At 38.0% G+C, this 27,711-nt stretch overlaps 3 protein-coding genes across 4 annotated transcripts in view; 2 read left to right on the top strand and 1 right to left on the bottom strand.

Moving 5' to 3' along the window:
* LOC101855279 (carboxypeptidase Q) overlaps positions 1-2,303 on the top strand; it is a gene marked incomplete in the record, with an annotated part of 11,604 nt that extends 9,301 nt beyond the window's left edge. Inside the window, 1 exon segment of the mRNA XM_013086316.2 lies at positions 823-2,303. Coding sequence (XP_012941770.1) covers positions 823-1,422 — 600 coding nt within the window.
* Positions 2,304-7,941: 5,638 nt separating this feature from the next.
* On the bottom strand, positions 7,942-24,787 carry LOC101853185 (RAB6A-GEF complex partner protein 2). 2 transcript variants are annotated; one of them, XM_005105169.3, is made up of 9 exons: positions 24,628-24,787; positions 20,423-20,581; positions 18,794-18,945; positions 16,831-16,914; positions 14,692-14,841; positions 14,133-14,273; positions 12,879-13,006; positions 9,831-10,008; positions 7,942-8,762 (listed from the first exon to the last, which is right to left on the bottom strand). In XM_005105169.3, exons 2-9 carry the CDS (start codon positions 20,521-20,523, stop codon positions 8,533-8,535), a joined length of 1,164 nt encoding a protein of 387 aa, XP_005105226.1. In that variant the 5' UTR covers positions 20,524-20,581; positions 24,628-24,787; the 3' UTR covers positions 7,942-8,532. The 2 variants fall into 2 exon arrangements, with proteins under 2 accessions (XP_005105226.1, XP_035827437.1); XM_035971544.1 differs by having other exon boundaries at positions 24,656-24,787.
* A 254-nt stretch (positions 24,788-25,041) lies between these two features.
* The window catches only part of LOC101852949 (non-lysosomal glucosylceramidase), a 31,974-nt gene continuing 29,304 nt past the window's right edge, over positions 25,042-27,711 (top strand). Inside the window, exon 1 of the mRNA XM_005105168.3 lies at positions 25,042-25,337. The gene's annotated coding sequence lies outside the window, so the exon portion shown is untranslated. The remainder of the gene's footprint in view (positions 25,338-27,711) is intronic.

The following is a 27,711-nucleotide window of genomic DNA, read 5'->3' as shown; positions in this document are numbered from 1 at the left end:
CGATCTCACGACTCGATCGACTGAAACTGAAAACAAACACGTTTGTTTTTTAGGCGATCGAGTCGAGCGATCGACCCAATCGGCCGGTCCCTAGGCGGACTGAGAAGGCCTTGGCCGGTCCCATCCGTAGTGGGCACCCCGTATAAGATGGACAATGTCTCAGACGGATTATTTTTTCTGGCTCCCTATCGCGATTCCATCTTACACAGGTTCGACTGTACTTTGAACGTTTGAGGATTTTTTTTTCTTGATTGGTTTCTTTCTACCTTTTATATAAGAGTAGAATTTCTTTTGCTGCTTTTTAACTACATGTATAATTCTTTCTATTCACTAGTGAAGTAGAGGAGGTGATAATAATTATATTATAGATCTATTTAAACATTTTTATGTATGTGCGGAGGGACAGTTATTTGGTAAAATGCCTGACTCTTTCTGACTTGGGAATCGAAGTAAAATCCTGTTTATTCACGGCAAAGAACATTATCCTTATTTAGCGACTATGCAATCAGTGTGGGTTTAGTTTTAGTAAGAGTTTTACGGCACTTGCAACACAATAAGGTTACATAAGTGCCGAAGATTAGAGGTGTTATAAACAGAAAAAAAGAAGGAAGGGAGATAAAGACAGTATAAGATGTTTGATAGGAAAGAAGAAGCAAACCACGCCAAAGCACCCGCCAACCACCCACATATTTGGGTTTGTAACGTAAAAGCTTCAAATGAACCTTTTAATAATAGCCAATTTGACTCTACTAAAGCCTGCTAGCATGCGTGATTATTCAACTCACAGGTCTAGACATCTTTCATGTTATATTATCATTTCAGGTTGTGCTCGTTAGCGGTCATTTAGACAGCTGGGACGTTGGCCAGGGAGCTATGGACGACGGGGGTGGTGCCTTCATCTCCTGGCAAGCCCTGTCTATCGCGCGGCAGCTGGGCCTTCGTCCAAAGAGAACCCTTCGTGTGGTGTTCTGGACGTGCGAAGAACTAGGAATCATCGGAGGACAAAGCTACTATAAGAAACACGCCCACGAAGCTAAAAACTTCGACATCATCATGGAGTCTGATAAGGGCACGTTCACGCCCCAGGGCTTGCAGTTTTCTGGTTCAGAAGAAGCGATGAAAATAGTTAAAACTTTGGCTAGGAATTTACTCTCCCGTGTCAATGCCACCGTGGTAGAGAAGGGAGCAGAGCTGTCCGACGTTGGGCAGTGGCTAAACCTAGGAGTGCCTGGGGGAAGCATCTTAAACGAGAACAGTAAATACTTTGACTTCCACCACTCAAATGGAGATACAATGACAGTACAAGACTCTAACGCTATGGACCTGTGCTCTGCTGTCTGGGCAGTTTCATCTTTCGTCATAGCAGACTTGGACAAGATGCTTCCAGCCAATAGAACTATTGCCTCACTTCCTTTCAGATAATGAGTCTCACTTTCATTTCCACTTGATGACTAAGTAATTTTTAAAAAAAGGGGGGGGGGGGGGTTCCAATCACATTAGAACCGAGAGTTCAGAGTATCAGAGAAATGTTGTCTTACATTAAGTCTGAATATAAACAGACTGCATGTTATATCAAAAGCATTGAATTACAGATGATTATGCACACGCTCTCTTGCCTTCAACCTTTGCTTCCAGAATGTCTCTCAAATGATTCATGGCGTTTGATTTTGATGTGCTAAACGTACATTTCAGTTTGTGGGCGACTGGCGGATGCTCTGGTGTGATTTGCTCATTTTTTTTCTATCAAACATCGATCGTCCTTTTCTTTCATCCTTCTCCTCATCTTTGTATGTTACTATTCTCTAATAGAATATAGTCTTTAGAACTTATATAACCCAATTGTGTTGCAAGTGACGCACAAAACTCTTATTAAAACTAAAACGAGGTTCTGATCTAAAAAAGTTCAGTTTTATTACATTCTGTAGAATTGTTGATGTTTGTATTATCGATTATTCTTAGTACCTTTTCAATCTTTACTTTCTGTCTCCGGGATATTCTTAGAGTTCTTCTAGGATATTTCATCTAGAAACTTGTAATCCTCTTTTTAAAATTTTGTTTATTGATGATCCATGCCTTAAATCCAGATATCGTGGCGGGCAATAAAGTACTTTAAAAAAAATATTTTTTTATTTTTGCATTGTCCTTTTTAGATGGATGCCATCTGTTTCGATTTTGATGTTGCGATTGAAATTCTCCGCTTAATCTCTAGGGTTGTTTTGTCACATTCCTAGCTCCAAGATATTCAAAAATGTAAATCTTCTACTTCTTCCCCATTACGGGCATACACACAAATAAAAAAAAAACCCCAGCATTTATTACAAATAATAGAAACGGGTAACGTCTACAGAAAATTAAAAACCAAATAATTTTTTTCCTGTAACCAACATGTGTCACAAAGCGGTGAAATCAGGGGCTTGTCACTTTTTGGGCATATGGAGTTGCTGTGATCACCTTACAGCTTGTTCATTTGTCTTGTTTTTGGTGAAAAAAACATCCATCTATCTTGGAAGTCGAGATATTTGTGATTGATTTGATAGGGGTTGGGGATGCCTGGATTCAGAGGTAAAATTAGAGAGAAAATGGCTGCCAATGTTTGGTGATTTCCAAAGCTCTAGAGTCCTTGGAAACTGCAAATTACATTTGTTGTGCCTTAAATCAATACTTTTCAGTAAAATTCACAAAGAAATGTGTTTTTAAATGAACACAAAAGGTGTTGAGCCAAAAAAACAAAAATTTGATAAAAATTACGTAAAGGGCGAAAAAATGCCGGTTTCGCTCGATTTCACTATTTTAACGAGCGCCTGATTTCACCATGATGCCCCATATATATAGTCTTAGCACTTCTGAGATAAGATCGATAAAAATACCTGTGCAGTTACATCTGAGGGTAGTTTGCAAAATCATCTATGCAATTTTATATTTGTTGCTGTAACAAGATAATTTTACTGCTGTATGAATGTGAAAGAATAATAGAAAGAAAGTAGATTAAATAATGATGAACAACATATGAAATGAGTTGTTACTTGTATTTTTTCAGTACATATTACACATTGAGTATGTGAATGATACTCTCTCTGGAACAACTTAAGTAAAACACAAACTATGCAAACCCACATAAATGGCACCAGAGAAGAACAATTGTTAAACCTTTAATATATATACCAATATTTATTTTGATTAACACAGTAACATACACTTCTTAAAACATTCATGAGCTAAAATTCTAGACATACCATGATGATGTCTATAGCTTACAAGATATCATGTACATTTTATATAGGAAGCTAAGATTACTCTAGATCCTGTTTGGCAGAGTACTACTAAAACATCACATGCCTTTCTCAAGGCCACCTAGATATAAATAGTAAAATTAACAAGCCGCAGACCCAATGCACCCAAGAGACAAAAAAAATTAATTAAAAAAGCATTTAACTTAAAATTATAAGACCTCAATAGACACAGCGAGATAACAATACAGCTTTCAACACAGGTATGAACTGCTTCAGTCGTACTTGCATTAATGATCATACACAAAATTGCACTACGGACTACCACAATGTTTTGAATGGTCTGAAGGAAAAATCTACAGGCGTCCTCATGCACTATCAACAGGTCAAAATGAAGGACAAACAATTGGCAATGATGACAAGATGTTACGAACCAAGGGAGAAAGAATGCCTGCATGTTTAAAATAGCAAAATGAAACCTGTATATTTGTTTAATGATAAAATGGACATAACACGATGGTCTCAGAAGCAAATGAAGAGCAGACATGTAAATACTGCCACCACATGTGAAGATTTTGTAAATCTATCTCTAACAAAAACCCCGCGGCATAGAACCAGGAATCCAAACTAATCCTAACCCTGCATTTCAATACTTACAAAAATATGTCGGTTTGTTGCACGTATTCCCGATGAAACTCTCAGCTACTGTCGTATGCTATGGACATTTTTGTGGAAAGATGAAAAGGACATTTATGAAGTTTGAAAAGCTTCTACAGTGTGTTGACTATATGAAATTTAGTGTGCAGCCCGTATTTCAGTCAAAAGGAGAATGACAAAATTCCATACAAAAGACGCTTGCTTTTCATCCACTTGACTCATCTACCGCCGTATATCATTGATATGGGAGCCCTAACTAAGTTTTGATTTATTCTGCTGGGTGAACTCTTTTACTTGTAAACTTCAGATACAACAGTACAACTATTACTATATTATATTATTAGTATTATTAAGCTTTCTCAGCATGTAAGAGAATTCAGTCGACAGAAAGAACATGCAAGCTTAACCCTTTCACTTATGAACCCCTTCCATTGTAAGATGGAGAAATTTCGAGGGTCGGTTTAAAAGGAACAAATATAATTAATAAAAGGAAAGTATGCCTCCCCCCCCCCCCCCCACCCAAAAAAAAAATACATTTAAAAAATAAATAAAAATAAAGTACATCATACTGCATTACGTTGGAAATTGGATGGTGAATAATGCTTACACTGAAATAAAATATTATATTCAGAGCTCTGTTTGTGAGTCATGTTTGTTGAAAGCTTTTAATTTCCAGATTCAGTACGGAAACCACTAAATCTATCTCTTACTAACTCTTACCTCCGGTAAATATTTCAGATAATGAAAATCAAGATATGATACTTAAGTACGGTTTTCATATGAGTTTAGATTTCTTAAGAGTGCATTATTTGTTATTTCCTTCATGCAAGAGCACGACATCATTCAATGCACTGTGTGGTCACAGAGAAATTGGTTTTGCATTAAAATGCACTTCGCGTTGAACTTAATGCCATGAAAATAATGCCCTCTTTTGATGCTAATAACAGACAATGCAACAAAATTTACATATTCTGAAATTTTGAACTCTTATGTTGTTTTCCTTGAACCTTTTTTGACAGCCCCAAAATCAGAAAAAAAAGTTAAGGCAGTTCTAACTGAATTGAACTGATCACCAAACTAACCAGTCCTGATAGTTTCGACATCCACAGAAATTTCTCATAAGTAAGATATGAGTAAATCACATCTCAAAACAATATAGCTTACAACAGTGATGATTAGCCTACCAATTTGCTACCAGTGACAAAGTTTTCATAAAATGACATCTGATAAAAAATTGATGTAACATATGACACACATGTACAAGGTAAATTATTAATAATTCTATTCACAGGAAGAAAAAAAAGTAGCAAAGTTCAAATCCATTTCAAACATTCAAAAAGAGGAGTTCACAACACATGGAAAACAATACAACTTTCAAGTGATTTTTCCCTTTTATGTACATACCCAACAACAACTACACAATTTATAGATAAACCACTGGTCATTTTGTTCATTCTCAGCATAGCAAGCATCACAAGTACACAAGAAATAAGTTTTATTCAAACCCATGACATCCTCGTCACCAATAGCATTATGGACTTGACTTGAGCTTAAAATGAACTCTGATAAAAAAAAAATTTTGGACATAAGGCTGGCTTTATTATTTTTCTTACTAATCTGCAATCAAATTGCGCAAAGGGTCAGAAACAGACAAGTCACTCTTAATTAATGATTAAATAATTGATGTTTTCTGAGACCCTCTGACATCATCTTAATCAAAGTCTCCTAAGTTTTTTCGAAACAGACAAAAGTACTTTCTTAAAAGAGCATACGAAAGAGACTGACATATTCATAACATTGGTGTCAGATGCTTTTGCATGATAGAATCTTATTTTAAAAAAGAAAGCAGCTTAGAAAAGAATGTTAAATACTTGGATATAACACATTTCACCTATGAAATATAAATAGGTCCTCTAGTAAAAAAAAAAAAGAAAGGTAAACTTCTTTGGCTATAAAGACACATCAGACACCAAGGTGTGCACTGAAATAATCAGTGGTCAGTTTTAAGTTAAAAAATTAAATGTGGCATCAGCATCAAAGAGAAGAGTAAGAATGTGTACTCATTTGCAGAACAATTCAGACTAACAGATTATGGCATGAACAACATTTCATTCCAAAACAAAGATTTCACTGCCTTCACATCTACAGCAAACAGTTTCAACCTCTACAGAGATTGTAAGAACATTCCTTTAACAAGCTCAACCTGACAGTCTGAGGCTGGCAGTACACTGGATAGATAACCAAGTGAGTGGCCTAAAGTTTAATCCCTGGAAGACTTGGGGCCATCATGGTCTCCTTGTACAGAAAGACACTCAACATGGAACACAACTAGGAAAAAGGCGAGCTGCTGAGAGCCAAATAAGAAACATTAAAATTTTATAACTGCCCTCAAACCCAAGACCCAATTTTTTGACTAGGTTGCTAGAAACCTTGCCCAAGGCCACTTTCTGGGTATGATTTTTGTTTATCATGAGGGCACAAGATGGAGATTTCATCAAGCTCACTATTACTGTTCTTTGGAAAACTGTTTTTGGATGTCTGGTGCTAAAATACCTACTAATCTCTATCAAAGTAATCAAACAACAGACTTCAGAGGTAAAATATTAAATATATTCATACCTCCAGTAAGTGAATCTCAGGCCATGTTTGCATTGCATAAGTGGTATCCACTTCGAAAAATGAGTTTTATGGGGACAACATGCTAAAACAAAATGTTAAGTAAAAATAATTAGCTGCAAGTAACCAACTGTGTTTTTCCTGACTCTACACCAAAGTCCAACAGAGAACCAGGAATTTGCTGTGACACACAACCGTCTCATTACGAAGGTGTCCAGGCGTATCCTTTTTTTTTATGGTACTGAAAGCTTAGATGTGTTCTTGATGCTAATAAAAAAACAGAACCTTTCAGAATTTTACTGAGTCTGCTGGACCTATGGAAAGTACATAGAGTCCACTATGAAGTTGGGATGAGCACAACATAAATGCAAGCTTTTACAATTATTATGAGTGTTTACACATCTTGAAGTAATTTTGCCTCTCCACATGAAAGGCAGGCAAAGTGAACATCAAACAAAACTTCATACACTATATACAGTTGAAGCTTGTACTCACCTTCCCTGAAAGCATTAATACAACAGTTGGTAATTAAAGAATGACAGGAAGACAAAGCCACCTTCATATAATATACAGTCGAACCTGTGTAAGACGGAATCGCAAGGGAGCCTGAAAAAAATTCCATCTTAGACATTTTCCGTCTTAGACAGGGGAATTTAGGGGGAGATGGAAGGGGGGGGGGGTTCAAAAGCCTAGCCGGTGGGATCAAGGTTTGCTAGTCCGATCAGCAAGCAGTGGTCAAAACTTCACACCTCTCAGCTGCTATCCTGTCTGATAATGACATGCGTCAGTCTTACTTATCCAATTACCATCAGTGTTTGCCTTTCATAGGACCACTGTTTGACCTATTAAAAACAAAAACGTTTGAACATCTCCTTTGCTTCCACCCTTAGCCCCACCCATCGGTGTAACAAGCACAGTCAACTAATGCCATCCCTCACTGCCATCTTGTAACTACCATTTGAGGAACTCTTTTCTTGGCTGGCGTACGATCAGGGCGGCAGGCATTGGTCAAACTAATTTCACACCTCTGGCTTCTGGGTACCCAGGAAAGTTTCCGTAGTGGCTCGCTACTCGAGCACTTTCACGGGCCGTTGTGAGATTTCACACCCACACTACACTGACCATCTGCATCGCTCAGGGCTCGCATGATGGGGTAACATCTACCCCCAAATTGCACCCCTACTCCCCTTCCTCGACTTGCGGCATGGTCATAGCGTTAAGTTTATAGCCGGCGGAACCAAACTTGCGAGTTTTGTTTCAAATCAGGGCTGAAGGGGCAAAGCATTTTCCGTCTTAGACAGGTGAAATCATAGAAAGGGAGCAGATTTTTTTTTCAGTTTCCGCATTGGACAGGTTTCCGTTTTATACAGGTAATTAAAGAGGAATATATCAAGGGGGGAGCGGGGAGATTCCGTTAAGACAGGTTTCCATTTTATACAGGTTTCCGTTAAGGCAGGTTCGACTGTATATATGGAAACTTTCTAAAAAGCCCAAATACAGGTTTTAAAAGTCTCAGCATATAATTTTGGACAAACCACTTTTTAAAAAATCCAAATTATCCAGGCCAACAATACCAATTAATGACTTGTAAAGAACACACAGCAATGTAACTTTTTTTGTGGAATTTAGATAAAGTAAAATTTAAACATATTATGGTAAATGACTTCAGTGTTTAAGAAATAGGGTAGGCTGCATACTGCAATTTTGACACCAATTTTTTGTATTCACTTGAGGGTCCTGCACATTCAGTTGACTTGGAGAGAAGGCAGGGAGTGCCCATGACATGGACTGTCAAGAACAGTGTGGCCTTCTCCGACAGGACACAACTTGTGAACAAAATATTACTGTGGACTCAAATCTTTTCTTCATTCTTCAACAAACCAAAATGATCACATGATGAAGGAGGCGATTGCACTTAATACCCAAGTTTTGAGAGCTTCTGGCTCTGATCAAACACAGAATCAGATAAGAAATAGCTCTTTACTATATATTTTTGTTCCCACATATTACACTATTGAGAAACTGCATTCTTTCAGTGTCCAATGTGTATCGAGGACGAAGTTTTCATCAAAGTAACGCTGGAAGCATGAATGGGGTTAGTAGGAAATACTTTTATGGGCAAGTCCCAGACCATTGTTTCCACATTGAGCATAGAGGGACCTTGCCATTGCCTTTCTTCTCCATCGTCTGGTAAGGACGCTGGACTGCCAATCTCATCAAGTGATGTGACAAACTCAAAATGTAGCCTCCATCTTTGGCATACTGAGGACAAATGAAAACGAATATGATTTAAAAGGTCTCTCTGTTTATCTCAGTCATAACTTAAGGTATCAAATATGAAGTAGGCAAAATAAAACTGTTCTTGACCATGCACAGTAAACAGAAAAAAATAATGAAATAAAAGCAACATTGCATAGAAAGTATTCCAGTCAACTCTAGCACAAACGAAATATCTCAAACATGAAAGTTACCAAAGTTTGAAACTAAACAAAGTCCTTGCATGGAGGCTTACTTTCACGTGTTGACATTACATCTCAAATAAAGAAGAGAGCCTGCAACTGAAACTATTACATATTGCAAAAAATCCCAAGGGAATCTCACGCTTTCATTGCAACAATACTTTGCAATAGCTTGTTCACTTTCTTCTGACCGCGTAAAAAAAAATGTAGCTCATTTATTAATTCACCTATGCCTGCAAAACTTTGTATGGCACTTCGGCAAGCTAGCGACCAAACACAAATATTTTTAAACAAATTTTAATCCCGTTTTTTTTTAAAGTTTTTCTTTTTGGGCCCTATATTAGACACCACTTTTTGGATGCATACACAGGACTGCTAAAATAAATGGCTTACAGTAACCTTGCCCACAAATTGCTCATTTTAAGACAGCAACACCACCCTGCTCCCTTATTTTACTGTAAGCTTGAAGATTTCATCCCCTCACTTTCTAGACATCTCCAGATGCTCCACGTGAGTCTAAAAAAACACTCACCCCGTCTCTGAATTTTGTTTCTAAGGCGACAGTTAGAGTGTGGTGCTGAGGAAAATATGTAAATTTTTTTATGTTTTAGGAGTATGCTGTAAATCCACTATTCCTTTTTTGACCTGCATTTGCCTTACATCAAAGAAAACATGACAGAACCTTAGTTTGCAGTGACCTTTATGAATGGGCTTTTAGACTCTGTTGTTCATCCAACTTTTAGAAACATATTCAAAGATCTGAGAAAAATAAACAGAGCCATTTCATTTTATCCTCTTTTAACCACGGTCAGACGAAAGTAAACAAGCTATAAATGAAACATTTTAAAACAGAAAAACTGTAAATTCTCACCAATATCTGTAATGAAACCTGGCGTGGCTGTCAGAGGTATTGGAATATTCATATGAGTCCTCACTGTATGGACACACATCTCTTGATGTTTGACATAGGAAGTGACAGCTGTTCCCTGGCTTGGCTTGCGACGACACTCCTCAGATATCTGCTCCTCACTTTGTAAAGTCACAGAATACTGCAAGACAATATAACACAAGAAATACAGTCACATTTTCCAATAAAAAGTACTTGTAGAATTGCTCCGCGACACTCATGAGATGTAATCTTTATGCTAAAAACTTCTCAAGCCTATTTCTCAGCAACATGCTATAATACGAACCAGACAATACTGGATAAAATTGAAGGCCCTGGTGAGAAAATGGTTCATCTCCATTATTCCAACTTGCGTTTTCTCATTTAAGAATCTTAAAAATATTTGGTCACAAAATGTGCAGTAACCAACGATTTTCCACTACTTTGAAAGTGTAAGCATTTCAACTCAAACAATGTTGGCTAGCCCTGCATTCTCACTTTTAAAAATGCCTGTATGTCATTGTGACAAGCTTATTTGCAAAATGGATTCCAAGCTCCATAAGATAAGACATTGTATCCCATAGAAAAGTAATTTATCCTATTTTCCCTAGTACACTGAGCTGAAAATATGTGCTTGGCAATAGGCAAAGACAGAATATTCAAATAACAATGGTACAGTGAAACTCAGATTTTTTAAAATCGGATTAAACAAAAACTTAGATTAACGAAAGAAGACAGAGTCCCAACATTTTCAATTCATTAAAATCAGCAAATAACTCAGATTCAACAAACAGTACAGTAGTCACCGCCTAAACGCACGGTGCTCGGGAGGGCTCCTTAGTGTGTGTTTATACGGAGCGTGCGTTTACATGAACCTTAGCAAAGGGAGGAAGGGACACAGTCATCTCATTGCCTTGATATTCTAGTTACCTCCCTTTGGGGTGGGGGTCACTTTGGGCCGATAATGTGACGACACCTGACTGTTTTGTAAAAGATTCCCCGATTGTGGTTAAGACTGCAAAGGTGTTGAATGGGTGTGTGTGCGTGTGGGGGGGGGGGGGGGGGGAAGACAGACTAGATGTAAAGGATGCACCATAAAATGCCGGAAATCAATAGCCTAAAAAGAAATTGTTGGTGATAGTCATAGAGACGACGGTCCAGCCACTTGGCTTTCCAAGCGACCATCCCCGACCGTAAATTCATGAACGAGCGTTCACGCGTGTTGCGCATCATAGGCTTGGGTCTAACTAAACATTAGCCAACACGCAGTCACTCAAACACCAGTCAGAAACCTTCTCTCAAAGAGATGCATTTCCAGTGACCAATCAAATAACGTTTCAGTCCCCCTAACCCGCCAACATTTCATCTACCAGTCTTAGACCTATGTGTCTGGAAAGTTGGTTGTGAATACGCTGTCCATCACACTCTTTGTTCGGCGTAAGGGGCAGTCTCGCCAAATACAATGTATCTGTTTTTCTAGGCTTGTCTTATGCAAGCTGTGCAGATCGTAGGCTACAGTAGTCGTAGTGAAAATTTCCCTTAGTCAAGCTTTACGTGTCAGCGTGTTTCGCAGATCGGAGCGTGCGTTTAGAGGGAGTGACCCTGCGTTTGTACATCTAAATTATATAGTAAAAAAAACCGTCAGATGACAAAAGCGTGCGTTTGAGCCGAGCGTGCTTTTGTTTGGCGTGCGTTTAGGCAGAGACTACTGTACAGGTACCAGGTTGGCTAACTCAATTTTCTGCACATTTTAAAAACTTTTGTACATTGGTTTATATTTTTTAGTGAAACTGGTTTGTTCCTAAATGGGAAAAGTTGTCACAGTAACCTACTAAAATCACTAAAATTTCATGATCTCTTGTTCTTTCATTCACTGAAGGAGAAACAAAACAGATTTGTTTCTACTAGTACAGGGGTATGAAGTTGAATGTGCTAACCCCCCCCCCCCCCCCCCCCCCGCTTATTTATTAATTCTGGACCACTTGTCCACCTCCCCCCCTTTTATTCGATATCTTATAGTCTGTGGAAACAGATGTTGTCGTCTGCTTACCCTACATTATGACACGACTTGGAGCTCACATTGCTATAAAGAAGGTCAGGTCTGACAGCTTCATTTTTACTGAGTTTCACTTTGCACACTTAGCATATTGCAACACTGTATATCCTCTAGGGGACTTAATCATAATGTGGAATGAACAAGTCAACCAAGGGAGTTATTACTGTGAAGTTGTTTCAGCACATGTCTTTAACTCTTTATCTCCAACAGGGACAAACCCACTGTGCCGAGGCCCTTTTTTGGTACTAAATCTAAAAATGACAAAAACGTCACTAAATTGGTCATTAAACCAAAACAAATGAAATTATTTTGATAGATATTCATCTAATGAATGATATCCCGATAAAAGAGACCTGTTTATTGCCGAAAAGTTTTTTAAAAATGTGCCCGAGCCGCTGTCAGCTGCTCACCAGCACAGTGGTTCCGACTGCGAGCTGCTGGGAGCGGCTTGCAGGAAATAAAGAAGTAAATTAGTATAAATAAGCACTTTGATTAGAACAGAAGTCATCTCAAATCGTCTAAGCAGTGACAAAAAAATGTCCTTCCTGATAACATAAATTTTTCCTATTGGATATATTCATAATATGAAATACAACGGAGTGTGAAGAAGTTTCTTACCTCTTTCCCTCCGACTCACCACTTCAAATCAAGAACCAGAAGTCCCCTTAACTACAGATTACTGCTTCAAGTGGTGTTCTTATTCATCTGTTTTCCCCACTTTCTGTTCTCATAATCCTTTCTATGCACATTCTACTTCCACACATGTTACATGTTAATATTGTCTCTTCAATTTGCAATAGTTTGAGGGGTTGATAATCTATTTTGATCAATATTTGTCAAAGTTTAAGTTCTTTTTCATTAACACACCATGAGAATCTAAAAAATCAGTCGCATAGAAATAGGGAATAGCTATCCCTAGAGAAAGACTTACATGCACGTACAGGATATGTACTCCCCTAATGGTCACACTGTCTCACCTGGACACAGGGAATAGTTCCTTCACTGAAGTCAAACATGCCCACAATGTCCTCTCCCAGCTTGTAGGCTTGTTTGAAGAGTAAAAACTTTGCTACTCGACCTCGACTATTCGTAATGTTGTATGAATCTGGAGGGGGAAAAAAATCATAAGTGATATATGAAAGTTCTAAGTATGTGTGCTAAAGAGCTGGAATCTTACCAGTATCAGAGTCGGGAGGTTAAATAACTAGAAACATACTGAGAGGAGGACTGGACAGCCAAAGACAAAGCAAATATTAAATGAAAGGCATCAGATTCAGAATAGCATCCCATGGCAAATGCAGAGAGATGTTGTAGCATCCCAAGGCAAGTGCAAAGAGATGTTGTAGCATCCCAAGGCAAGTGCAAAGAGATGTGTGTAGCATCCCAAGGCAAGTGCAAAGAGATGTTGTAGCATCCCAAGGCAAGTGCAAAGAGATGTTGTAGCATCCCAAGGCAAATGCAAAGAGATGTTGTAGCATCCCAAGGCAAGTGCAAAGAGATGTTGTAGCATCCCAAGGCAAATGCAAAGAGATGTTGTAGCATCCCAAGGCAAGTGCAAAGAGATGTTGTAGCATCCCAAGGCAAATGCAAAGAGATGTTGTAGCATCCCAAGGCAAGTGCAAAGAGATGTTGTAGCATCCCAAGGCAAATGCAAAGAGATGTTGTAGCATCCCAAGGCAAATGCAAAGAGATGTTGTAGCATCCCAAGGCAAGTGCAAAGAGATGTTGTAGCATCCCAAGGCAAGTGTAAAGAGATGTTGTAGCATCCCAAGGCAAATGCAAAGAGATGTTGTAGCATCCCAAGGCAAGTGCAAAGAGATGTTGTAGCATCCCAAGGCAAGTGCAAAGAGATGTTGTAGCATCCCAAGGCAAATGCAAAGAGATGTTGTAGCATCCCAAGGCAAGTGCAAAGAGATGTTGTAGCATCCCAAGGCAAGTGCAAGGAGATGTTGTAGCATCCCAAGGCAAATGCAAAGAGATGTTGAAGCATCCCAAGGCAAATGCTAAGAGATGTTGTCTTAAACAAGTGTGAAAACATGGAGTGCAAAAACTTTGGGTGACAGTACTTTTCTGAGGAATCAGCCCAGAATGACTACAATCTAGCATGCACATGGCAAACGGATTTTCAGGTCCTCATTTTGTTCATTCAAATGTATTATCAGGACAACTCTGCACTAAGTCTTTATAAAGATCTCATCAAAAGAAATTCATAACCGAATATGTATACTTACGCGGGGCTTTTCTTGCTGTGACTGTAGAAATGATTTGTAACGCCACATCCAAGACAGAATTTTCTTTTCTCTGGTAGTGCAAAAATGGATTGCTGGGCGCAATTTCTTCTGTTTCATTATACACACTAATGTCATTGAGACCTGAAAAGCAAAATAAAACCAAACAAACATTTTATACACATATGTGTTCAAAGAATAACCTGCATGTCACATTGCTAACAAGGTTAGACAATATGCAGATTGTCAGACTGAAGGGTTAAAGTCCTAAATTGCCAAAGAGCAACAAAATGTAACATTGACAAATACCATAAACAAAAGATGTAAAAGCTGTAAAGATGTAGGAATAAATAATCATCCCCTCTATGGACTCGGATGGTATTTCAAACTAAAACTTTTTATTAGCATTCAACAATTGAGGTAAAAAAAAGTGCCTCACATTGCAAAGATACAATAACTTTAGACACAAAATAATATGAAAAGACAATTGTCCGAGGAATTTCAAAATTCATGTTTAACCTTAAAACTAAATAATTGTAATAAATCCACAAAACAAACTTACCATACAACACTAATACTCTGAAGGGAACTCGCACCATTTTTGTAGCCTTCTCCAACCTTTGGGTGCCAACAATAACTTTATAGGAGTACTTAACAGCTTGCCCACGAAAAGAAGGTGGAGCATCAGTTGGAATTACCTCCTCAAACGTATCTGTTAGAAAGGAATACAAATATTTTAAAATAACGGCGACTACCTTTTCCACATTCTACCACAACCCTTGACAGTGACTAAAGGTGAACAGTGAAAGGACAATGAATTGGTCTGAAGTATTTTTGTCAATAATGATCAACATCCCTTGTTCCCTCAAAAAAAAACATCAGTCAGAAGCAAAAGACCAAGGCTTCTGATCTGTAACAAAGAAAGATATAGGTCTTCACCATCTTGTATAAGTATACTTACGACCTCAGAGCATGCATCAGAATAACATTGAGAGTGTACCTAGCTTAAGATTATTATTGTTTATATTGCTGCTCATTTATATAAAGCATGTGATTGTAAGCCTGTCTGTGTGTGCATGTGCGTGTGTGTGTGTGTGTGTGTGTGTGTGTATGTGTGTGTGTGTGTGTACATGTGGTGAAACACCAAACCAATGTGCCAGGATCTGGACAATAAAGATGTATCTTATCTTATCATTTTAAATGAAAATAAAATTGACAAAAGCTACACAGCCTCAATCACATCTCCCCAACTTTCAATACTGCATGTTGTCACTATCACAAGCAATTCACTTTAATCCAAATCTTGAGAATTTTCAGTTTTTGCCCTCTCCCAAAGCTCTATTAAAGATGCATCTTTCAACATCTCCAAAATGCAGTTCAATGCTATGGTCAAGGTTGACAATTTTCTTGCTTTTCATGATTCCTGATAGGAATAACAAAGCAAACACTAGTTTTTTGTCTCTGGAGTAAAAAGTACCCAAACGAACATAAGTGGATTGCTTGTGACAGCAACGATATAATGTTATTCCCTATTTATTCCTATTCGTAATAATGGTGAACCTGCTCTAACAGCCACCTGTCCGAAACAATGACCTGTACAAATGACCGCTTCCCACTTTTCCTATTTTATAATGACAGTTTCCAAGACATCCAACTTTCTAAGACAACTGCGACTGTATTTATGATGGACAATTGCGACTGTATTTATGATATTTGGAACACATTTATGCATCTACATCCTGGCTACACATAGATAGACCAGTATCTAATTCATCTGTGGACTTCACATCCGTGAGCCAACATATGAGTCACAAGGTTCCCCTGCTAACAGATTCTTGATGCACAAACAAATGGTGTTTGCTCACTATCAAGCAATGAGAGAAAAATAGCCACTTGCTGTTCCATTCATGAGCTAGCTGTTTTGACCCATGTTTTACGCTGGTGATCCATTGAAACTATTTAGTTGTTTAATCAAACTTTTTTCTTAAAACCTTTTCCTCTTCCATATCGGTTTTTTCTTTCATGATAAAATAGGCTAAATAAGAGAAAGAAGTGAATTAACCAATTTTTCATTGGAACCCAACACTCATCTAAGATCCATCACCATAAACATAATTTCTGCCCCAAAATATAATAACTGTAACACAAAATTTGATAAGAGCCATTTGAACAATGATGGGCAGAAAGAAAGAGAAGTAACAGTAAGTGAGTGTGATGAAAATATCATCATCATCATCCAGTGTCAGATCTGTGACAGACATCGGGGATCATGGTTCTCCATTCATCCCTTTGCTCGGATGATCTTAAAAAAGCTACATTTCCCTGATCTTTCCCCGTTACCCATTTGTTTAGGTTCCCTAAGTAGGTTGCTCTGGGCCTATACCTGCCTCATTTGCCTTCAATTTTCCTAGTGAGAGCTAGATGTTCAAGACCTTTATGTCTATTCAGGTGTCCTAAAAACAGCATTTGTTGTTTCCTTATTGTTTTTAACAGTGAGCGTCCCACGTAAACCTCATCAAGCACTACCTCATTTCATTCCTTTTCCTTCCACAATATTCTCAGCAGTCTCCTAAGAAACCATATTTCTGTGGCTTCTATTCTATTTTTGGATGAAAATATAATCGCAGTAAAAAGAAAAAGACACAAGAAAACTGTATGTAAGAAGATATTGACTGAATGTGTCTTGACACATAATACTCACATGATCTCGACATGCCAGGGGATAATTTGAGATCACAGAATAAAATTTTTGGCTTTGTGCATAAAACAGTCAGGCCTCTTTCCCCTGTAATAAAAGACAAAACAAAGTTGAAATGCAACGTGCAATTTAAAAGAAAAACATAACTACTACAACAACAAGTATTGCATAATATGTTATCTTTATTAGTATTTTTGATAAACCATATATTGCCTTTGAGATTTTTTTTAAATGGCCAAAAAGGAGAGATTTTTAAATGTTGCCTTGTAACTTACCACAAGGGTATCTTCAGCCATTGTTTCAAAAGGACAGGCTTTTAACCATTTAAAAGGAGCTGATTCAATTTATATCTGATACAGCTGGTTATATGGTAAAAGAAAAGTACCGGTATAGCATTTATTACAACAAAATTAGCCTATCTATTCCAATATCACTTCCAATTTCATGTGCATTATTCACAGGTTTTTGCTTAACAGTAAAATGAATTTCAATGGATGTGTAAACAGATAGTCATTTTTAAAGAATCTAGCTACTGATACATAAAAAACATTATTATTTACTAGATTTGAAAATGGAAACTTTTTGTTGTTTTGAATACAATCATTTTTCATATATGCAATGACTTTCAACAATTAACATCATACACCAATGCAGAAAGCAGAATATTTCAGAAACACCTTGAAAACCATAAAAGAAAACATGAAACTTGTCTAAGGAACATGCTGAAATTTTCAAAAAATGTTCCCACTCCATGAACAAATTCCCATACAATAGTAGAAATGTAAAAAAAAAAAAAAAAAAGAAGCAAAATAATGACTGTCCAACAAAAAAAAACCCACACAAAAATTGGTAAAACAAAAAACACCAATGTTTTCAAAAAGGAAAACATCTTTTGAATCAAACTGAACTGAATCACAGAATCATGCAATTTCCACCACACCAAAATTAAAAGTAGAGCATCTCACAAAAAGCTCAATGAAATTCTTAGACGTAGGACAACAATTACTCATTTAAACACTTTGGGTTGACCATTGATAAAAATAATAATGTATGTTTATAAAAAGCGTATGGCAGCATATGGCACAAGAAAAAACAGATGAAAGAAAAAATACACCATAAGAAGATCCATTTGCTGTGCATCTACGTAAACTGAGTCATTTGTCAAAATTAAATCCTATAAACCAAGATATTTGATTCAAAATTAATCATTTTAGATTCAAAATTAATCACTTTTATTAAAACATTTGAGGACATGAATTGTCCAGAGAAATATTTTTCTTAAATTTATTATCAACTTCCAAAAGAGAAACAATAAAAGAAACAAAAAGTTGAAATCATCAATTACAATATTAAATTGGAATTAACAGTCACAGAGGAGCGACAGACTAATTAACTCAACTGCAAAAAAAAAAAAATGACATAACATGGAAACACAGGAATTCTCCCTCTCTTATTAAGTATACTTTCTCCTTACACTAAACCTTGACAAATGACTTAGAGGTGCACAGCATTTATACCATAGCACGTAAAATTTGAAAAATAATACAAATTTTTCTTTTAAAATAAAACAAAACAAAAAAACAAACATCAAAATGAGAGCAGGGAGAGGTTTAAAAAGATTATATAGCAGCTTAACTTGAGCAGCACGGCCCATCTCTTCGGCAGAATGCAAAGCACGATGATTTAATGCTTTGCCAGAACCTGTGTTTATATAAGCAAAAAAAAACAAACAAACATTGAAGAGTCAAGGGCCTCAATTTCAATTTATTAAAAACAACAACAAAGCTGCAAACAGTTTTTAATGTGAAAAATAGCACACAATAGATTCAAATTTGGCTTATCAGTGAAAACACAAAACACCAATTCAAGAACCCATCAAAACAAAGAAAAGTGATTTTCAGAGGAACGAAACAAACAACAGTTATCAAATCTCAGGGCACAACTTTTTCATACTGCACACATGTACCTTTGTTAGGAATGAATGATGTGTCACATCCTGTCGTTGATGCCTCTTCAGTTGACAACGAATTTTTGCGAGGAAGCTGGACTCGAGATTCACTGACAGTGCACTGACAAATGATCTGTACACTGGACCACGCCAACACTTCATCTACAGCTCTGTGACAAGAAATGGGAACTTGTAAAAGTTAATATCAAAAGAAACATACACCTTTTATGTCATTAACTAATTAACATAAAAAAATTATTCCACAAACTTATGACCCAATGCATACATAAAGATGAGAATAGACAAATCAAAGAGAAAATTACAGTAGTCTGCGCCTAAGATCCCGGTGCTCGGGAGCAAGGAAATGTGGGATCTTAGGCGAACCGGGATCTTAACCGACGAACCCAGGAAAGAATCTATGGTGACCCATGTTAAGGCTCACAATCGGTAAAATGGTCTCCCTCCACTCTACAATGAACTGACGTGCCCTCTTGGCGGGTTTATGGTATATGGCGAGCAAAGAGTGGTTAACCTTGATGACCTATCACGGTGCATAGTGGCATGAGGCGTGCCATTTTCACTTATGATCCTATCATGAGTCTCAAGATTTACGCTAATCCGGTTTCCCCTCCCCTTTACCTGTCGAAAATTTATAGCTTTCCATCTCTGACCGAGCCCCCCCCCCCCTTCCCAACCTGCCTTTGCCGTTACACACCATTGCATTGCGAACACATCAACTAAAATCCAGTCTGTCTCGCAAATTCGGGAGTAGAGACAACTGCTGCAATGGTCAGGGAAGAGTTCACAGTTCAATGTGATCCCGTCTGGAGTGAACATGTAGGCCCTACCCATCCAGCGAGTGATGTAAGTTTAGGGGGAGAGCTCAGGTGTGAGTGCGATGCGTGGGGAAAACAAACGCGTAGGTCAGTTCACACCCCGGTGTGATCCCGTCTGGGGCAAACATTGTATCGCTTCATCGAGTTTTACAACGTGTATGTGATCACATTCACGATAGTGACTGATCTTTGATGCGACGGACAGTTTGTTGATCTCAACTTTTCACTCTTGGTTGATCGGCTATGCCTGTCCGGGTTTTTGTTTCGCAAATTATAATCTGAAATGCAGGATCTTAGCTGGATGTAGACCATCAGAGCGGAATCTTAGGGGTGACTTTTGTATAGTAAAAATTATGTTTTCCTAAAACAACGGGATCTTAACTGAACCGGGATCGTAAGCGGTGGGATCTTAGGCGGAGACTATTGTATCTGATATTCTTACTATTTCTAAAAGAAAAAGGTACACTACAAGTGCAAAAATACAAGAAAAAGAGGAAACTTGCAATTAAGCATCAATTGTATAAATATGTAAGGTGTAGATCTGAAAAGCACTAAAAGCAGACAAACCTCAAAACTATCTTCATGTATTATCAAAATTTGAATTTCTCTGGGTTGATCCTTACTGCATTTTTTCAAGATTCTGGGCAAAGTAATTTTCACATGTTTTAGTAAGAAGAAGGGACAACATCAAGAAATAATATCACCAAAAGTTAAGCCTCATTTCAATATGCTGCAAGACACTTTGAATTTTTATTCCGCAGACACTGGAAAACACACTTTTGATACAATCAGAAAAAATCAAGTCACTTACTGATTATCAGTCGAAGTGTTGGTAAAAATGACATCACATTGTAAGCTCTCGCCAGCTAAAAAGACTGGTCCTCTTGGGAGACTTGCTACAACCTCCAACATGTTGACATCTGTATTCCTCTCAGAGTGATTTTACACAAGGCAGCCAACAAAGAACTATCTGGAAGGGGGGAAAAAAGCTAAACAAATTAAGTCTTCCCTCTAAGGTTGTAAATCAAGATAATTGTCAACTAACTTTCAGTATGGCTCTATTGCATTGTGTAGAGTCAGTTTGAAAATGATCAACCACCATTACCATTTTGGAGAACATTACAAACAAATGCAGGCAGTGGATATATCATAAAATGCTTTCTATAACAGAAACTGACCCCCACGAGTTGGACAGTAACTCAGGGTGTAACCATCTGTACTCATAAAAACCAAGTTTCAATTTCAAGCAGAAACAAAGTGAAGACGTGCATGTCATAAAAGCTTATCTTCATAATGTTACAACATCTTGAAGCTCTCACATACTTTTGCAACCACTGTTTTCACTTTAAAGACAACATTAAAAACTTAAAAGATCAATTGTGAAGAAGGATGTGCAGTTGATTCAAAGACTTCAATCACTAGCATCACTGCTTTGAAAATAGCATGTCATTTCAATAAAAATGACATTGAACTAAGACTTGTATCATTACTTCTGTTGTCTAGTACCAGATTTATCTCTCTAAAAGTGTACAAAACTACCACTGAAATAGTTTTGTTATGAACACATCCAAGGCTCAAAAACAGGAAGATTGCCAGCAAAGCAGTCAGAACTGAAAGAATTACAATTACAATCAAATAAATAGTCTAAGCAGACCATCCATCTTTCAGGAGAAAAATGATTCTAGTCTGTAACAGGTGGATGATTTGAGTAAGAAGATGAAAATGAAGAAAAATAAACTTTCCATTCTCAGGTCCCAACAAGAAGTAGTTACCCTATTGTAATTATTTTTTGACACAGTAAAGTAACATTCAAGCTTAATCTAATACAAAAAAACTAAAGTTGTCTAAGTCTAATACTTTAATTTGTATGATTTTTTAAAAATTGGCATGAATTTGATTTTCCGAAAAATTTCCAGAGACGTGACAAGTAGAATGAAATTCACTGCAACAACAAAAATAAAAGTTCAAAGTGTTCTGGTTTGATTTGTATACATGTGCGAGTGTTTGGTGAAAATATAAAAGCTGGTCCGTGCATTGATTCAGACCCATACACTGAATTACATGAGACAGATGTACGGCACGACGTAATTTCGTTGCGCGAAAAACAACACCAGTACTAGTGCTAGATCTAGCCCTAGAACTACGACTCGGGCCGTGTTCGGGTACATATCCAGGATCCTAACTATTAGACACATCATATTCTGAGACACTAGAACTAGTAAAACGTACAGAAGTATAGAAAACGGCGAAATTATGTGATTCTTGTTCATGCGACTTCTTCGACCGTTACTACGACGCGACTGTCGGATTACTATCCAGCTGTATAGAAAAAAACAAAGCGCGAGTTCCGGTCTGTTCAACCCCAGTTGGGGTCACTGCCCTTCACCTTCAATAACTTAAAAACTACCGGCCCCAGAGATACGAAACGAAGTCTAAGTAGCTCAACGAAGTCTAAGTAGCTCAGGCTTGGCCAAACAAGGGTACGAGGCGTGTCTCGCGATCCGTGTGTGATTTGTAGAGCGGAAAAAAAATTCCCAAGTTGGTCATGCAGGGCTTGTGGGAGCCGTCGCGAGCGTCGCGGCGGGGGTCACGCAACTGTTGTGTGAACCGTCTGAAGTGAGTTAAACAGGACCTAGATCTAGGCCTAACTTAACCCTGGAAGCGCGCAGGCCCTATATAAAGGGCGTGAGCCGCGCTACCCGGGAAGCGTGCAGGCCCTATATATAACGCTGACATATTTCGACCGCGAAGGACGCGGGCCCTATATTAAGTGTATAGACGCTGACCTTCTTCAATGGAAAATTCAAGTATTCCTAATATGGAAAATGACGTAGTAAATTACAGGTCAAAGTTATCAATAGTGACCAATGACTTTGCAAGTTATCTTGACCTCGTAGAGCGTCTCTTGGCCAAGATATCGATCGATAAAGTGGCGGAGTCCAGCTGAGCGACTACACAATGTTACCACTTGTTTCGCCGTGCTGATGTACTAATTGTTGAGTTTATCGGGTTTTGCGCTTTGTTTGTATTTATTAGATCGCTTATCATTTTTGAATGGCTCATTCTATCAGCTTTAAGAAAAGATATGGTTTTATATCCTTTTATAATCTGTTGAGCCGTAAAGTAGGCCTAAATCAACTTAGCAATGACAATGAAAAATTAAATTTTTATCCAAATTGCTTAAAAATGGGCTTAAATGAAAATAAAGTAAATTCTAAGAACTGGTTTTTAAATTTAATAAATCCATTGATAAACAAATAAGTTATTGGGATTTTTGTTTGGGAGACTCAAATTATATAGGAAAATATCGCCAAAAAGCGGGCCAAGTCTTGATGTATTTTGAGGAAAACTATTCATAAGTCAGCAATGAATAGGAGTATATGAATGAAACTTGGCATCTGCATGTGATTTTTAGTGCAGAATATAGTTCTGCTATTAAATTACTTTTTCGGTGTCTTTATTACTTTGGATATTAAAGACTAATATTTGCGTCCAATTTGCTGAATGAATTGAGTGACATCGTTTTTACTGCGACGCGATCAACCCTTCTAAAAACTCAGTAAAGCGGTATCGGGAAAACCCGAAATGACTTCATTAACCTATTTAGTTATAGGCTTCTAGGGTAAACTCATTCGCTACGTATTATTTTCGGCTTGAGGACGAATTTTTTTCGGGACGGCGAATGAGATGATGACTAGTGGGCAGTAAAAGGTCTTTGGGGCCACAAATTCTAATAAATATCAACATATTATATATACCAATATTTTCAGTATGGATTGTAAAATACATCTGTAATGTTTATTTACGTATTTTTCAACTTTGGTTACTGCAAGAGGCGATTATGCAACACAATTTTGATTGGATGCGGATAAAATTTGAAAATAAAAACTTTATAATCTTTGGTGAAACTCAAAAAACATGCTTGCACCTGGTCAAATGATGCATCAAAATAACCATAAATGAATATAGAACTGGAAAATATTGAAAAGTTTGCAGGACATACATTCCATAATATTTGTACATTTGGATCATAACATCCGATATATATTGAAATTTAAAAAAAAATTTTTATAATCTTGAAAAACGATCACAAACAGAAAAAAAACACTTCTTGTATCTTATATGGAATTATTCAGATTTGCATTTGGAATAAACCTATACATGTCTTGAGTGGCATTTTTGGTGTAATTTCATCAAAAAGTACTGATTTTGGGGAGAAAAAACTATTTTGACAATTTAGATCTAGACCTAGATCTGGCACTCAAAAATATTGATTTCTTAATAACAGTGCATTGGCAATATGAGTCCAATCGTATCAATATTATAAAAGAGTCCTACACTTCTTTAGTAGGCAAAATAATTGATGATAGATTTAGTTGTGTAAAATTACTAAGACTTACTCTTTCATATTAAGCTTCAAAAGTACTCAAAATGTACTTTTAAAATACTTAAAAGTACTTTTATAAAAAGTATCGGAGTACAGTAAAAGTACTGGTTTTCAAAATGTACCGTAGTACAGTAGAAGTACCGAAAATTGTAACGTAAGTACAAGTACTGGAGTACTTGTACTCCGTTACTTCCAGCTCTGTCGGTAACGCACCCCGGGTGAGAATAGCGCAGGCGAGTCTTTTGGCTATTCTCACTCAGTGGGTGTTCACAGTTATAGCTTAGTTAGGCCAACCAGTGAAGCGTTCACCCTGAACCACAGAATTCTACACTGTGACTGTGACTGTGATAACAGAATTATAGAATTCTGTGCTGTGAACAAATGTTCTAGATCTAGATCTATTACTACTGTTAGTGTTAGCCTAAAAGCGTGCAATTTTGTCTGTGGGCAGTGGAGAGAGAGAAAGAGAGAGAGAGAGGAGTAGCGCGAGAACTTCTGGGCAAAATAGATCGTATTCCGGGTGAGAATAGCCACTTCCCTCTCCCAAAGCCAAAGCCAAATCCAACCCAAACCCAAGCCTTAATCCTAACCCTCTATTTCTAAGTGGTTACTCGTTATGGAATTCCTACCAAAGTTCGAATCATACAAAATGGGCACCTCAGACGCTTCAGTCAATATTATTCTGATAGAATGAAATATAAGGAGTTCGTCGGCTCAACAACCAGCGGTCTATTCGCCATTCACCAAGTGCTTCGTCTAGCGAAGTACGTCGACACTTTTGTTTTTACTCCAAATATAGTTCTAAGTGTCGTAAAATTTCCGAAATGCATCGATTATATTAGGCTGTCTGGATATATAGATCAATAATCCTTTTGGATCTCAAAATGATTGTTTGACTCTTTTCTCTAGATCTAGAATATAGATCTAGATCTAGAATATAATTGTATAATGATCATATATGTGGAAGCTAAAAATTCAGCAACTTTGAAATGTTTTTACGAATGTTTTTATTTTACGACTTCAGCTTCAGTAGTGTCAGCCGATTCCCCACCTCCTGCCTCTCCCCTGTTCTCTAATCTCTATTGATCACTGCACTGGAGATAGAAGTTCAAGTTTCTAGATCATATCACACAGCTCCGAACTTCCAAAGTTCAGTTTATTTCTGATCGTCCGTCCGGCAAATATACACTGTGTCCAGATACAGAAGTCTACGTAGATCTAGACTCTAGATCTAGATCTACGTGTAAAGCTGAGCCAAATCTTAATTTCAAGTGAGGAATCCAAAATTCGTGACAATCTCCGGTTTTGTTTGGCCGCCAAGCCAAGAGTACTTCTAAAGGTAACTGAGCTTTCTAATCTAGATCTAGAATACATCTAATCGATAGCCAATAGTTCAGATGATAGACCCGTAAGACCCTTATCATAACTTCATGGGTGAAGGTCAGATTCGGGATAGCCGGCTGTTGGAGTTGGGGTGAAAGTAGGCGATCGAGTCGGGGCGATCGGCCGATCCAAGCCATTGCCGTAGTGGCTTAGGATTGTATAGATTCTAGATCTAGATCTAGAAATCTAGATATAGATCTAGATCTAGAAAATCTAGATCTAGAGTCTAGATCTAGATTCTAGATCTATAGAGTAAAATTACCGGTTCGGTCAAAATAATTATAAGGACGAAAACAGGCACGTTGACTTTAAAGCTTTATGTCTCCTACTCCTATCGGTGCTTTTTCGGTAGTTCCCACCCCCCTTATTTGAGCCTTCACCTGACCTACATCTAGATCTAGATACTTTTGATTCGCGATGAGCTAAGATATCAAACCTAACAATAGCAAAACATTAAATTGTGGTAAAATTCAGGGGGGCATGCCCCCCTGAAACCCCCCTTCCTATTTTTGTTAGGTCAGGGGGGCAAGCCCCCCTGAAACCCCCCTACTCTTGGGGCCAAAATCTGTGAATAACAATTGCGGGGTGGGAACTACCGAAAAAGCGCCCTCCTATCTCTGCCTTGCCCTAGAGATAAACCGAAACCAGCTACAGGAAACCCTGTGATTGGATGACCCACTGTTTCAGCTTGTTTGCATATTTGAGGCCCTTACTGCGTGCAAAAGTGACGCCCGATTTATTTACGTGTTCAGTCACATTTTTTTTGTTTTCTCATGGATTTGGGCAGTATTTTGACATCGGTCATTTTCAAAACGGAGTGTCTACGTACACGGTAACCGGGCACCTAGCCTCAGTGTCTACGTACACGGTAACCGGCAACCGGGCATGTAGTCTCGGTGTCAGCAGAGACTATATAATCAAATACTCTCTGGTGTCACGTACACGGTAACCGGGCAGTTCAAAACTCCAAATCCAGTTTTTGTCATCCGGTGTTGCCTTCATCCACACCACTCTCTCGACTGTACGTTTAAAAAAAAAAAAATAACCCCCCTTATTCCGGAGCCCTTTACTTCGCAGTGCGCAGACTTAGAAAGAACTTTGGTGACCCCAACCGGTACTCACAATGTGATGCACACGCACAGGTTCACTGACCTGTCACGATGGCGAGCCAGACAAGACGATTACTTTCTCTTTTTTTCAGCAAATACAGCACAGGACAAATATTGATTTATTTTCATTCCGTTTACCATGTATGTAGATACTGAGACTAGGTGCCCGGTTACCGTGTACGTAGATACTAAGACTAGGTGAGACTAGGTGCCCGGTTGCCGTGTACGTAGATACTGAGACTAGGTGCCCGGTTACCGTTGTTATCAACACTTGGACACAATGATAGATTTGTCTAAAGTGGTTTTCACCATTTATAGCTATTTTAATGATGAGTATGTATCTGACCCACTCTACTGCGTGGTATCTGACTCTACTACACTGGCATCTGGCTCACTCAACTACACTGGTATCTGACTCTGCTACGCTGATATCCAGGGGCGGTTTGTTGACTGGGCAAGACCGGCGGTGCCGGTCAAATTTTTTTCAGCTGGACTGTTGACAGGAGATTTATTGCTGATGATGATTTTCATTCTGTTTTAAGTAAATCCAAACAAACATCATGTATCAACATTCAAAAGCACCTTGCCGATTGGAAGACACTCAAATAGACAAGTGGGATTCACTGATATTTATTTGTCGCAACAGAGCCTCATTCCTTCACGTTTGTTATCGCGCCGGCTCATAACTTTAAATCATCTCCCCTACCATCAAGCCGTCACGTCGCGAAACTTCGTAGGCTACTATGTACGAGGCCAAACACACGGCGGGATTAGGCCTAGCGATGACGTCAGTCCTATACGTTCTTATTCTACTATATCTCTCTGACCGTCTAGCGTCAGTCCCATGGACAAATCCATCGACCGCCCTCAGAACGATTAATTCATCCCTTAATTACCAAATTGGCCTCTTTGTAGCTTACAAAATTAAGATTGAGACTGTCTTGAGCAGCACAGACACATGTATTATTTTATCAGCAAAACATGTATTTATCATTCAGCCTTTCTCTAACTACTATCAGAACATTTATTGTTAGCATGTCACTAATCTTTTTTATTTATTGACTTTTTAACCACCTATAGTTCGTGTTTGACATTTACTCATCGTTTTCTCCCCACTAATAACTTACCTGGTCCATAGGAGTCTGGCCGGCGGAAGGAGGAATTGTCTAGTGAAGATATATGAGGAGAATTTTAACGAGGAGCGATAGGCACTCGGTTGTC

This window comes from Aplysia californica, unplaced genomic scaffold (assembly GCF_000002075.1).
Source record: "Aplysia californica isolate F4 #8 unplaced genomic scaffold, AplCal3.0 scaffold00455, whole genome shotgun sequence".
NCBI lineage: Eukaryota > Metazoa > Mollusca > Gastropoda > Aplysiida > Aplysiidae > Aplysia > Aplysia californica.
Note: the sequence above shows the minus strand (reverse complement) of the source record. Positions and strands in the feature narration are given on the sequence as shown.